Raw genomic sequence first — 14,752 nt, forward strand, 5'->3', positions numbered from 1 at the left:
ACAAACTACCCTATAGAACCTAAGTCCAACTTGTTGCAATGGAAACGTTAAAAATAAAAATTTATAAAATTCCTAAATAGCAAAAGGCACCAGTTCAGTATGTGCCTAGTAGACATGCAAAATTTTGTAAGAAAGTATTTAACAATTTTTGAGTTACGCTCCGGAAACGAACAGCACCCTTATAGAACCTTAAGTCCAACTTGTTGCCATGGAAACGTAAAAAATAAATATTTATAAAATTCCTAAATAGCATAAAGGCACCAGTTCAGCATGAGTCTGATAGACATGCAAAGTTCATAGAGAAATATTTAATGGATTCTGAGTTATGCTCTGGAAACGATTTCGAGACGCACATACGCACACGCACACACACACGCACACACGTACGGAACCCATTTCTATATTCCCCGCCAACTTCGTTGGGGTGGGGGATACCTATAACCATCAGGGGTATTTCCAAATGGCGACATCCGATGAGCTCCGCCTTTCTTTTTTCCACAATCTTCTAGCAACCATGCCACGAGCACACATCTAAATTGGGTTACTGCTTATGACAGCTGTGAGGTACTTTGCAAGTTCCCTTGTCTTCAAAACGAACAACAAACAATTTCACAACACAGAATTTGACAGCAGAATTGTTCAAGATGATCAGGGGAACTTTTGTTCATTTTAATAATGACATTGATGCCTTTATCATGGAGAACGTTCCAATTCAAGATATCATCATTCCGGCTGTCAACTCTATTCAACAAGATGGTGCCTCTCTTCCAATCTTTGAGAATGCAACAGAAACTTTGAAAACTTGATTCCTGATTCTTGGGATTAGTTGATCAGGGTCACAGTCAGATTTCATTGTGGTACCAGATGAAGACAAAGATGTCTGTCACTACTGCTTTTATTCAACCATGAGTGACACAGCAGAGATAGTCATGGTTAGGAAATCGTGCCCCACACAGTTGCAGACATTGGATTCAGAAACAGTGCTTCAAATACATCTGGACTGAACTGAATAGATGGAAGTGCTTGGAGAGATCCTAGATACTTGGACTTGAAGAAACAGATGTTAAACGTAGGAGAGGATGAAGGATTGGTCTCGACAAAACGGGAAGTGATGCCAGAATGTGTTTTGAAACTGTGAGTGAATTGTATCCAAATCCATCAAACAAGAAATACATTTGTACATAGGACACATGTGGATCTCATGATCATTTGTGATAACTGCAAGCTCTATTTTTTTGGTGAAAATTAAGTGAAAGAAAAGGAAATCCGTAAATAAAATTATCTTTGATATATGTGTCATGGATCTTCAAATACATAGCTAATGAAGATAAAAATATCTAGTTTTGTTTAAAAACATTTAGTTGGTAAAACGCATTATTATGTCACTTCTCATAATATAATTGTTGTTGTTGTTGTTCATATTTATGACCTTGGCTATGTTAGCCTTGGTCCAGAGACTAAAGTACTCACGGAAATGAAAAAAACACTGTTTTTCTCAATTTAAAAATCGACACAAAGTGTTATGTAGCTGTAAACATGAAATAACAAAACAACTCGAAAAGTACTAGTCTGGATTTGCTAGTTTGATCTCGGTGAACAATACAAAATGTACTTTACAGGAGGTAATTTGTCGGCACTTTCAACATTCAAAAATAAAACTAAGTCCAAATTGACATAGCAGAAACAGACTATATAGGCATTATGCACCTGTTCTCACCGGTCGTCAAGGTGTCATAGGTCACCTTGATCTACTTACATCTGGTTATGCCCTGTTTCACAATAGTCTGTTTTATTCACATTTTTACACACTTTTACGTGTAAAAAGGCTTAAAAACATTTGATACGCTGTATTTGTGCCACGGCCCAATTAGTACTAATTTAGTTGTTTGAATATTTACATATTTTGTATATTAACTGCATTTATTAAACATTTATTTTTCATTTCCTTGAGTACTTTAAGATAAGATGGCATCACCCTTAGTCAAGCTGGGGCTAGGCTAGGTGCTCTGGGGCACCAACACAAGAACCTCTACCACCATGTGCTGACCTGGTACATAGTGCTTCTTGTATATATATCTACCTGTAAAAAGCAAACTTATATATACCGCAAGCCACTGACTCGATGTTCTACTTCCTACCGAAAACCGTACACCGACCCTTTACATATAGGAATATGCAAATAATCATTACCAATATTACATGAGTCTGTAACCAATGCAGAGAGCATGGTGTTACTATTCCAAAATACTTGTTGACTGTCCAGACATAATGTCTACTACTTGATGTCTTACAAAGAGAATCAGATTACTGTGTGATATGATAAAAGTTCAAACGCAAGTAACTAAAACTAAACAAATATCAACATCATTTTTGGATTCTGAAAGAATCTTGCAACTAATAATTATGCGATGTCAATTTCATATTTACGTAACAGTACTGTTATGTTTACTGAAACTGTTGTGTTATGGTGTTGTTCATCCTTAAATAATTAGAGCATTAAAAAAGAAAAGAACATGATCTTTAGTTGTGAGTGTTGTCATGGTAATGCATTTACCCTGTAGCACCGTTACAGTCAGCACAATGAATCCAGGGGACCAGCAGTTCATCTGATGTTGACACTAGTCACACAATCATCAGATGATCCATACTTTCAATGTAATGCAAACACATTAATTATCATTATCAGATATAGGATTTCCTCCAAAAGCATGTTGACGTGAGTACCAAATAATTGAATATGTTATTCATACAATATTAAATGATTATGTTTTAATTTTAAAGAAAAAGTCTAAGTATGAAGCATCTCACATCAAATGGCCTCTTTTGCCATGGCAGTCATTTTGACTTTTTTAAAATGAAAACCTCACCATATTGTGAAAACATTAAGCATCTTCCAAATACTTGACCATATGATGTCTGATACTTTAAGAAGAAGACACTTGAACACGTTGTTACCTTGCCTCTTCACAGCCAGAAAATAAATTACAATTTGTGCATATGTGCTCGAATTCACTATGTCAAGGCTGGCTAAATATCAATCATTCCTAAACGTCCACAAACCTTGGCTTCAAATTTGATGGCAGCTGCATACAACATAGCAACATCTTCCACTGTGATGCCTTGTTTGATTATTTGCTCACAGTAATTCTTCAAAATGGGTTCACAGTATGCATTGGCCAAGTCAAGCAAGCCTGCAATATACAGATTAAAACACTTAAAATATGCACAGAAATGGAACTCTTGTGGTGCAGGATACGGCTGAGCTGGTGTCTCCTGGCCAATACTGATACATTATACTCCATGACTGTGTCACAGATACAATTGGTGAAAAAGGCATGAGCATCAAGGTAACATACATCATACAAAGAACAATGGCTGTTGGAATGATTATATTGTATGGAGCAGGACAACACTGTCATTTATGTCTTAAAACCTAATATACATAATAGCATTTTAATCACATTTTGTTATTATCTGTTTGTAATCTAATAATGAAGAGATCAAATCTTCTCATTAATATTCATAATGTTATATTACAAGACATTAACTTTGTGTTATTACAAAGCAATACACAACTAACTCTTTTCTCCTATCATTGGAATGCTGACATTATTGATATACTAATCACAAGAAGGTTACTTCCCCGGTGATCATGAAAAAGTTCCCATGCATTCACTTTTCCAGTTATTAGCCGGGACAGGCAGCTGATTTCCCATAAGGCTCATTGACTACAGCAGTGTCAAATCATAGAGTTCTTTATTGTGAAGGTAGAGAATTTACTGAACTCCTTAATTTGGGAGGTAGGAAGACAACATAGCAGCCATCTTAGTTGTCTAATTGCTGGTTTGAGTGTATTAACCAAGTCGTTAACAAGAGAATAACTCAGCCTGATCAATCACTCACTTGTCTGCAGAATTTTCATGCTAAATGTGACTTTCTCATTGAGCGAAGAAAATCAATCATGATGCATGCATTCTAGCTAGGAAGATTTCAATAAATTTCGAGTTCCCTTGGGATTGTATTGCAGCAATGCCAGATAAATATACTACAAACAAAAAATAAGTGAAAGGATTAAATGATAGTGAAGGTGTAATGACGATAAATGTCTGTAAAATGAATTTCATGCGTGTAGATCAATATGTGGTGTGTCCTGCATGGTGGGTGATACATGCACCACACCTTGATGCCACAATGTTGATTAACTTGCGTATGGTTGCCTTTGGTATTACCCGACATTCTGCTGAAAGAGCTTCCCCAAACTCTCTGCCCGAGAACATCCCACAGATGCTCTATATGGGACATGTAGGGGACTTAGCGAGCTAGTCCAACGTCCGTATTATGGCTTCTCGTTTTAGATAATCAGGCACAATATGGTCTGGCATTATCATCTTTCAGTTCAAACTTTCTGCCAATAATATTAGCAAATAGAACAATGACAGGATGCAAAATTTCGTCAACATATAGCAGACCTTTCAAATGTCCATTCAAAACAAGAAAACAGCATTATCACTATCCCCCGCCATGGGGGACATTAGAATTTTGTTTGTTCATATAATAGTGAATACAAACTATAGAAAAAGAGTCCTATAAAGCCTTAGAAATAGATAGGCACTAGGGTCGCCTTATGTCATGAGAAAAAAAATATGATTAAATGTGAAATTAATACACAAAAAAACCCTTCTCTGGAAAAAATCATTTATGGCACCAATTCTCTTAACTCAGTCTTGATCAATACCTCTTTGATAAGCTAAGTTCAGTAGTTTCTGAGAAAATATGTCCCCATTGCAGACACTACATGTATGCACTTTGTAAAATACCATGGATCAAGGGCCGTAACTGTGTATTCACAATTACACCAATTTTCAGACTCAGTCTTGACGAGTATCTCCTAGATATGCATGCTATCTTTCATTCATTTAACTTCAGGAGTTTCTGAGAAAACTTGTACCGAGTGCAGACACTATTCACTCAGATGAAAAGCATGGAGCAAGGCCATAACTCTGTAAAAAAATGAATTTGAGACACCATTTTTTTAACTCTATTAAGATTGTGTATAATCAGTGTTTAAAATTTTTGTTTTTCTAGTGTAAACATTTTTTTCTCCATTCCTATATCCGACACCCCACTTTGTCGCGGGGTATAATAACCAAATCACTTTGCCAGTCATGAGTGATACCACCCCACATCATGACACCACTGCCCCCATACTGATCATGGTCTAGAATAGTTGACCTGGCATACCGCTCGCGGCTACAATGTCAACTACATTTTCTGCCATTTGTGAATCAAAGGCCAATCTTGATTTCTTTGTACATGGTGTAACTCCATTGGCACACAGCCCGTCCCTGGTGATGCCTAGCCAACCCCAGTCTTTGAGGCCTATGAGCTGAATTGTTTGATAGGCATTACTTGGTAAGTTGTTAGGGTCAAACCGTTCACAGGACGCTTTGCTTGCAGGCGGGCTGCATACAGCCGGTTTTTAACAGAAGATGTTGAAATTCGCTTTTCTGTTATTGTACGGAATTCTCTATTCAGCAAGATTCAATCTACTGAGAAGACGATCTTGGCTATGTGTTGTTTTTTAAGGCCTGCCACACCCATGCAGGTGTCATTGCAACCACACACATTTGGCGGCACTTGTCCCACAGTCAAGAAATTACACTATTAGATTTGCCAAACATTTAGGCAACATGGGATAATGACGATCCCCTCTCTATCCTTACCATGAATTGTCATTTTGTCTGTTCCTTAAGATTCTGTCTCACTGACATTTTTAAGTGTGTCTTTAGCTTAATTGCATTAGTGAGTTTGCCTATAGTTACACATATTTGGCTTTGTGTACACATGGATTACGTGCTGTTCATGCCTGATGTGAAATTTCATTGTGATTAGAAGTTGCATTCAGTACTGTAAATGTACACTTGTAGCTGCAAATTTCAGTTGATCGAGAGCGTCACTCAGCCTCCCCTGTTACGACGGGACCGGATGGTGACGAGGACCATGAGGGGACTACGGTCCCAAGTCGGTCCGTATCTCATTCTACCAAAAACGATAGGGATGTCGTGCGGGACGATAGTGGACACAGAAGTCGTTCCCGTTCAAGTCGGGACGACAGGTCGAGTGCCTCGTCGAGAGACAGTACACTACACGAGGGCGTTCATCGCCTTCGTGGTCGTCGGGAGTCCGATTCGGACGATAACTACGATGGGGATCGTAGTACTTCTACAGTTAGAGATCGTAGCCCTCGCCCCCACGGGAACGTGCGACGTTCTCGCAGGGAGTTTCTGGGAGTTCAGCGTCATAGTAAAGATAATGACAGAACGACGCCCTCGTCTCACTCTCATATCGACCCGGCTTTGATAGCCCAGATCACGGAGGCGGTCCTCGCCTCGACGGCATCGACCAAGATGGATTTGACTGCGTCGGGGGTCCATGGACCGTCAACCAGCTCCTTCATCTACGCCTCCACAATCGACGTCGACGATGGATTGTGACGACAGCCTCTCTGATGTCCTCGCCTAGTCCCGATATGTATCAGGCCAGATTACTACGGCACGTCGCCATGGTTACATCGACTGCACTGAACTACCTGATCGTCATGGCAGGACACTGTAAAGGGCCCCGTGGTCATCGCAACAGTTGTTTGACGGTCGTACCAACGAAGTTCTGGACAGGTACTCCAGGGAAGCCGAGCGTGACATCATCATTTCGGCTTCATACAACCTGTCCAGATGGCCACCAGTTTCGAACGCCCCACGACGAGGTTACAGAACGAGAATGTACGTGCCTTCATGGTTGAAGATCAGTCACATAAATTCCGACTGCCGGCCTGGGACCTCGATGTCATTCTGCTCAACCTGTCTAATCAGACTTACGAGCCTCTAGATCAGGTCGCGTTCCACTTATGGTCTCAGAAAACAGCTTTCCTTCTCTCACTGGCTACGGCAGCGAGAGTATCAGAAATACAGACCATTGACGTCGGTCGGATTACGTTCGATCAGTGTAACCATGGCAATGTCCAATCCCAGGGGGGAAAGAGCCAGCAGGGGAAGAAGGGAGGACCCTTCCCCCGCCGTCACCGTCGTTGCAGTCTCCCCTGGTGACACTACCTTTAGACGTGCTACATGTAGGGGGGAGACTTCATCAGTAAGCCCACAAGTGGGCTTTCCTCAACGACCTTTACGTTCAGAACATTTTGACAACAGGCTACGCCCCACGCCTGAAATTCGACGCCACCACTGCCGTCATCCCCGACATTCCACACTCCACCAAAGGATCGGCTGACGGAGGCCATTGATTCGTTGGTGGAAAAGGCGGCCGTACTTCGCCTAGGGACATCGACACCATCGCCGGGGTACTACTCGCCCATCTTTCTAGTACCCAAGAAAAACTCCACAAAGATGCGGCTTATTTTCAATTTCAAAAAGTTCAACGCAACATACCTCCGACAACCCGACACATTCACCATGATATCCCTCAACTCTCTGCGTCGGATGATATTACCGAACGACTTCCTCGTCTCGATAGACCTTCAGAACGCATATCTCCATGTACCAGTAGCTTCCGAGTTCCAGAAGTACCTCTGATTCGAATACCAAGGAATTCAATATCAATGGGCGGTCGTCCCGTTTGGACTTTCTACGGCCCCGTGTATTTTCACACGGATCATGAAGACGGTCGTAGAATGGCTCGATCGGCAGGCGATCAGTGTCGCCTTCTACCTAGACGACGGGCTCCAAGCTCACCAGTTCACAGAAGCCCTTCAAGGAGAGTTAGCGACCATCCTGAGTCTACTACGGTACCTCGGGTGGATCGTCAACCTTCAAAAGTCGGACTTGGTACCAACTCGGGATCTACAATACATCGGGATACGCTTCCAGAAGGGAGTCAATCTGGTCAAGGTACCACAAGACCGTCGGGACAGGATTGTCAGCAGTGTTCTGACGCTTCTACATGCCCCGGCGTCGGATCACACGTGGCAGGAAGTCCTCAGTCTGTTGACATCGGCCCAAGACCTGACTCGCCGATGTCGTCTTCAACTTCGTCTGCTGCAGAGATTGCTGTACCCCCCACCTGGAGTTTCCCAACCTCCTGGTTCCACTTTCGGCGCAGCTACGTTGTCATCTGGAGTGGTGGCTCCGGCTGTGGTCGATAGAAGAAAAGGTCCTCCAGATCAACTGCCTCGAGTTTGAAGCAAAGATTTAGGTGGTCGAGTTCTGGAAAATTCGACTCCGTCGGAAACGGCTGATGATACAGTCGGACAATTCCACAGTCGTCCACTGCATTAACCAACAGGGTACGACTCGGTCGGCGGCCCTTCTGGACCGGACATTCAGGTTCTACGCCCTCGTCGACGACTTGGACATGGGCATACGCGCCCGTCACATCCAGGGGGCCAAGAATGTGAAAGCCAACGCCCTGTCGAGACCATTGAGGCCGTCCCCACAGAGTGGATGATCCATCCAACAGTCTTTCACCTGCTGACAGATCGACTCTGGTTGCCCCAAGTAGATCTCTTCGCAACCCGGTACAACAACCGCCTCCCTCGATTCATGTCGCCAGTTCCAGACCCACGGGCATGGGACCACGAAGCACTAGCGATATCGTGGGAGGGCCTAGACGCTTACGCATTTCCGCCAACAGTGCTTATACCGTCGATACTGGAGACAGTTCATCAAACGGCCAACCTACGTCTGCTTTTGGTCGAGCCTTATTGGCCGACCAGAACGTGGTTCCCGGAACTTCTTCAGATTCTTCAGGCAGCGCTTGACTCGTCGGCACATCAAGTTACGACTCGTAAGCTGTACGATGACTAGTGGACCACTTTCTCCATTTTCGCAAGGGCTCATGGCTTCAACCCGGCGGAAGCGACCCCACCACAGGTGGCGGAGTTCCTAGTCTATCTCCGGTCATCTCGGCGTCTGAAAGGGTCGACGATCTCGACTTATCTGGCAGCTCTGGCTTCAGTGGTGCTGTCTCCTACGGGCGACAAGCTCACTAAAGTACCGGAGTTGCAGAAGATTCTACGTGGTTGAAGATCAGTCACATAAATTCCGCCCGCCGGCCTGGCACCTCGATGTCGTTCTGCGCAACCTGTCTAGTCAGGCTTTACGAGCCTCTCGATCAGGTCGCGTTCAACTTATTGTCTCAAAAAATGGCTTTCCTTCTCTCGCTGGCTACGGCAGCGAGAGTTTCGGAAATACATGCCATTGACGTCGGTCGGATTACGTTCGATCAGCGTAACCATGGCAACGTATATCTTGGTCTCAGATGGGATTTTTTTAGCGAAAAATCAACTTCCTGGCCAAGATCCGAGAATGTTCCACATTCCTTCCTTGTCTGCCATTATGGGCCCTCATGATCACGATCATGATCTCACCCTGTGCCCAGTTCGTGTGCTTCGTATTTACCTGCAGCGTTCTGAACAGCGACGACAACATTTTCGACGGCTGTTCATACCGCTCTCAGCCAATGCAAAGAAAGAGATTACACGTAATACTCTCTCCTTTTGGTTGAGAGCGGTCATTCTCAGAGCTTACGAGGCGTAAAGACTCGCACCTCCCACCTCCTCTCATCTGCATGAAGTTCGAGCCATAGCTTCAACATGAGCACACAGTTTTGTCCACTCGTAGTGGCACAACCGATCTCCCTGAAAAGACAGTGAATTTGTGCTTTATTCACTTTGGACTTTTTGCTCGACACTTCGTGCCAGTTAACAGGTTACAATAAAAACTATTGGTGAATGTACGCATTCTTATGGTTTTTGTTGCATGCAGTACTTCGGCTGTTTTATTATGGTTATTCGGTGTATACATCGTCTTCCCATACTTGATAGTACTGCTCGTATTTTTACTTACCTTGTATACTGCGAGCTGCTTTGTAACTAAATTATGCGCCGACCACACTTCGATCGCAATTCAACTGACGTGTGCAGTTGTCTTGTTGCATCGATAATTAGTTGTGTGTCGAAGAGCATTAACCATGCTAGTTTTAGTTACCTTGAATACCGCGAGTTGTTCTGTAACTAAATTATACGTCGACCACACTTCGATCGCAATTCAACTGACGTGTGCAGTTGTCCTGTCGCATCGATAATTAGTTGTGAGTCGAAGAGCATTAGACATGCTGTTTAAGTTACCTTGACTAGGGCGATTTGTTCTGTAACTAAATTATACGCCAACCACACTTTGATCTCAATTCAACTGACGTGTGCAGTTGTCCTGTCGCTTCGATAATTAGTTGTGAGTCGAAGAGCATTAAACATGCTGTTTTAGTTACCTTGTATACTGCGAGTTGCTCTGTAACTAAACTATTCGTCGACCACAATTCGATCGCATTAACCATGCTGTGCGTTCGTGATAAAAAACTTGTCTCGTCCGTGCATCTGGTCGAATATTCTATTGTCACTACAGAGGTGAGGAACTTGGTACATTTGACGTGGAAGAGGTCACTGCCTGATTACTTTCCCCGACCCTCCTTCCAGTGTTCCATCGAATTCTACCCATTTGTACGACTGAAAACAGACTAATTCATGGGTTTTTCAGATTAAAAACGATGTGTTATTGGTTTGTTTTCAGTTGTACGTTCCCACCCAGACTACCGCACAGGGAAGTAATCCAGGCCAGTCCTGCTTGATGGCTTATTCTTCGAGATTTGTGACATGTCATAGGGAGGTGCGTGCGCAACCGGACGGAAACAAGTTTAATGTTTACATTCCAGCTTCTGGCTTCCTCTTAAACGTGCGACTAGACGTGAGGGTATGAGAGATACCCATTTGTACGACTGAAAACAGAACAATAAAACATCGTTTTTAATCTGAAAAACCCATTTCTGTCTTGTTTTATTCACAAGTAACCAAACTGTTCCAACAAACATATCAATATGGAAACACTGCACTTGTGATTTGTAAAAATACTTGACGCTATTTCAGCATAACAGAACATGACACTTTTCACAGTGAAAATAATGTCAAACACATGTTCAAACAAACATGATATTATCTAAGTTTTATAAATATTGTGACCTAGATCTACATACAATATGATATTGGATGAAAAAATATGTAAAAGATATGCAAGTTCTACATCATGAATAAAACTGTAAACTGCAGAATAGAATGATTATGTGTACTTTATTCACCTGACATTCACCTCCAAGAAAACACCATATATGTACAACAAATTTTACTAATGGCATCACTACCAGTGACCGACCTTCACAAAATAGCATGTTTGCAGACAGCAGTACATGAGATGTTCAGAAGAGGACTTTTGTTGATTCAGGAATCATATATACATAAATCAGTAGGACAGCACGATATTATCTGTATACATATTGCAATATTTATCTGTGTCCCGGTATATTGGGTAAACAAAATATAACATGTTCCATTGTTTATATACGAGAATATGTATCACAGCTTGGGCAATGTTAGCCCATTCGTCCTGTAGTGCATGTGCAAGCTGTTGCCGTGTCTGTCATTCTGAATGCTGCTGTCATAAGTGGAGACCCAACTCGTCCCATCAGTGTTATATGGGGTTCCAGTCTGGTGCTGTGGAGGGGCCACATGAGGACCTCTACATTGTGAGTCTGTAGGAATGCTCATGTTACATGTGCTGTATGCAGTATGGCATTTGTTATGTAGCAGTACATACTGTTGTAGGTGAGGCTTTTGTAAAATGTATCTACCTACGACGGAATTGTTCGAGTTACCTTCTCTTAGTTGTTGACACTAGTAGAGATTACATCACCATTCAAGGTGACAGCTTCTTGATGGCTATTCATATGACTTTGAGAAACTATGTTTGGTGATTAAAACATTATTGCTTTGTAAGAAAATATAAGCAAAAACTTTTGTGAGCAGCTTTTATCTAAAGAACACGTTATGACTTATGACGTGACAAAACTTAATGTCTTTTATTCACACAATTTCTGAAACTCTCTGCAAGATATTGAAAAATTGTGAATGCTTTTCAATTATTTTGCAAAAAAGTACATCATTAACTTTATTGATGCCATCATAATGCTTCAGCATTAATATGGTGAAAAACATCTATATTGAGTTTCAGCAAAACAAGTGCAATAGATTTTAGGTAAAAGAACAAAAACTTGTTTAGAAACATTGTCTACTGCACAGCAGTTGCATGCTGATCATAGTGCCTTGAATCATCTTCTAGATATTATCATTCATAAATAGTTTCAGCTTTTTTAGCCTTGCAGTTTTCTTAAATATTATAATATAACAACAATATTGATAATGATAGCATCATTAGAAGGAAATTGCACCCCACATTTCCACTCTATCAAAAGAGCAGTTTCACAAGAGCCGATTATGAATGCCATATGTAAAGGTCAATTCAAGGTCACAGATTCATAATAATGCAAAAACGAAACCCCATTATGTTAAACTGCACAGGTCATCACAGCTGACTCAGGACAAGCTTTGTCTCAATGAATGTTTAATTCAAAAGCCTAATGACCATCCAGCAAAGATATGTATGTATGTCTAGAATCACTCACTTGCCATTAATTAAAAAAAGATGTTCATCCCAGTTGTTATTCCACATTAATATCATTGTGCATTTACTGTCAGCAAACCTGAATAAAATGTGCAACTGTGTCCGTCCTCATTACTGCAATTGTTTACATCCATGACTCAATCCTTGTCCCATACAAGCCTTGTTGAAGAAGCTGACAAATAACACTCCAAACTTAGTCCAGGGACAGATGTTTTAATTTCTACCAAACTGTTGTACACTGTTGTACACTGTGGACTGACTGTCATTTCTCGGAATTTTGTGAGAGAGGTCATTTCTTGGAAATCGAACATGCCATCATTTCTATCGTAGGGGTGACAGGTAATAAAAAAGGGTTTAAAATGCTAAACGAATATATTTCTACAGCAAACTTTATGATTTAACATTCTATTACACTTTTAACATATGTATGTGTTATTAGTTAGTTAGCAATTACCCCCAGTAAACAATAATAAAATCAAAATTAAAGCTGCAAGCAGCAATGGCGGGCTCCAAGAAACACTGTGCCCAAACGTCCATGTTCGAATCCTCAAAGGGTTTCCTTGAACCAAATCCGTCAAATGTAGGCACCACTTGCAGGGTATCGTCGCAAGGAAAATGGCGTGTGCCAGGGTGTCCAGGTCTGTTCTAAAACCATTTCCGACCTCGAACATGTTCGAATCCATAAAAGGTTGGCTTGTGCCAACTCTTTCAAAAGATAGTCACCGGAAATCGCCGCTACGAAATTGGCGTGTTCCAGGGGTGTCCCTGAGCTACTTAAGTTTGATGTGTTATGTATGGAGATGATTATCAAAAAGTTTGAAAGCATTTCATTCAGTGGACTCGGAGTTCTTTGCGTTTAAAGACAGGTACCCCAAAAAACATTGTGGAAACCTTGAATCCATAATGGCTGCCAAACCACGTGACCAATGACCAAAGTCAAAGAGCAAAAAATGTCAAGCAGCTCAAGCAGCAGATACATGCAAGGTTTCAAAGTAATCGGATAAGCCATTGCGGAGCAATAGGGCGAAACATATCTTCAAAATATTCTGTTCTTTTAGTTATCTGCCCTTGGCTTTTGGGCCTACGGCCTTGGGTTTTTGGAGGGCACTAGTACCCAAAGGTCCACATACACACACAAAATGTGAACAAAATCGAGCCAGTGGTTATTTTTCTAGCTCTGGTACAAAAACCAGCGGAATAATAATAATATTAAATCAAACGCTAACACTGGGACTCTTCAGCCTTTCGGCTTGGTGACTCTTTAACAGGCCACAACTTCTTTGTCAGTTGGGCTCCAGTCAAACGGATTAGCGTTCTGCGTTCGTCCGGGCCCGGGTTCCTGTCGCATTACTGAGATAAAGTGCTAAACCTGTTCCCCACCTCGTTTATATATTCGAATCCTCAAAGGGTTTACCTGTACCAACGCCGTCAAATGTAAAGAACCTCTTGTGAGACATCACCACTACTAAACTGACCTGGGTGTCCCTAGATGTTTTAACCAATTTCCAACTTCGACCATGTTCGAATCCTCAAATGGTTTGTTTGTACCAACGCCATCAAATGTAATGAACCGCTTGTGAGACATCACCACACGTGTCCCAGTGTGTTCTTAACCCATGTTTGACTTCGACAATGTTCGAATCCCCAAATGGTTTGCTTGTACCAACGCCATCAAATGTAAAGAACCTCTTGTGAGACATCATCACTACTAAATTGACCTGGCTGTCCCAGGATGTTTTAACCAATTTCCAACTTTGACCATGTTCGAATCCTCAAATGGTTTGTTTGTACCAACGCCATCAAATGTAAGGAACCACTTGCAAAACATCGCGACATGTGTCCCAGTGTGTTCTTAACCCATGTTTGACTTCGACCATGTTCGAATCCGCATATGGTTTGCTTGTACCAACGCCATCAAATGTAGTAAACCGCTTGTGAGACATCACCACACATGTCCAGGGTGTTCTTAACCCATGTTTGACTTCGACCATGTTCGAATCCGCATATGGTTTGCTTGTACCAACGCCTTCAAATGTAATGAACCGCTTTTGAGACATCACCACACGTGTCCCAGTGTGTTCTTAACTCATGTTTGACTTCGACCATGTTCGAATCCGCATATAGTTTGCTTGTACCAACTCCGTCAAAAGATAGTAACCGTTTGCAGGACATTACCAAATTGGCGTGTGCCACAGTTTCCCAGAGTGTACTAAACCAATTTCCGACCTCGACCA

At 42.0% G+C, this 14,752-nt stretch overlaps 1 protein-coding gene across 2 annotated transcripts in view; it reads right to left on the minus strand.

Annotated features, from left to right (window-relative positions):
* The window catches only part of LOC139447548 (RCC1 and BTB domain-containing protein 1-like), a 197,052-nt gene that overhangs the window by 68,743 nt on the left and 113,557 nt on the right, over positions 1-14,752 (minus strand). The window contains exon 14 of one of the 2 annotated variants that reach the window (XM_071228951.1): positions 3,061-3,191. The exons of the other annotated variant lie outside the window; for it this stretch is intronic. Coding sequence (XP_071085052.1) covers positions 3,061-3,191 — 131 coding nt within the window. The remainder of the gene's footprint in view (positions 1-3,060; positions 3,192-14,752) is intronic. 2 annotated transcript variants of the gene reach the window in all.

Source organism: Haliotis cracherodii, unplaced genomic scaffold (genome assembly GCF_022045235.1).
Source record: "Haliotis cracherodii isolate W230 unplaced genomic scaffold, xgHalCrac1.p SCAF_7, whole genome shotgun sequence".
Taxonomy (NCBI): Eukaryota; Metazoa; Mollusca; class Gastropoda; order Lepetellida; family Haliotidae; genus Haliotis; species Haliotis cracherodii.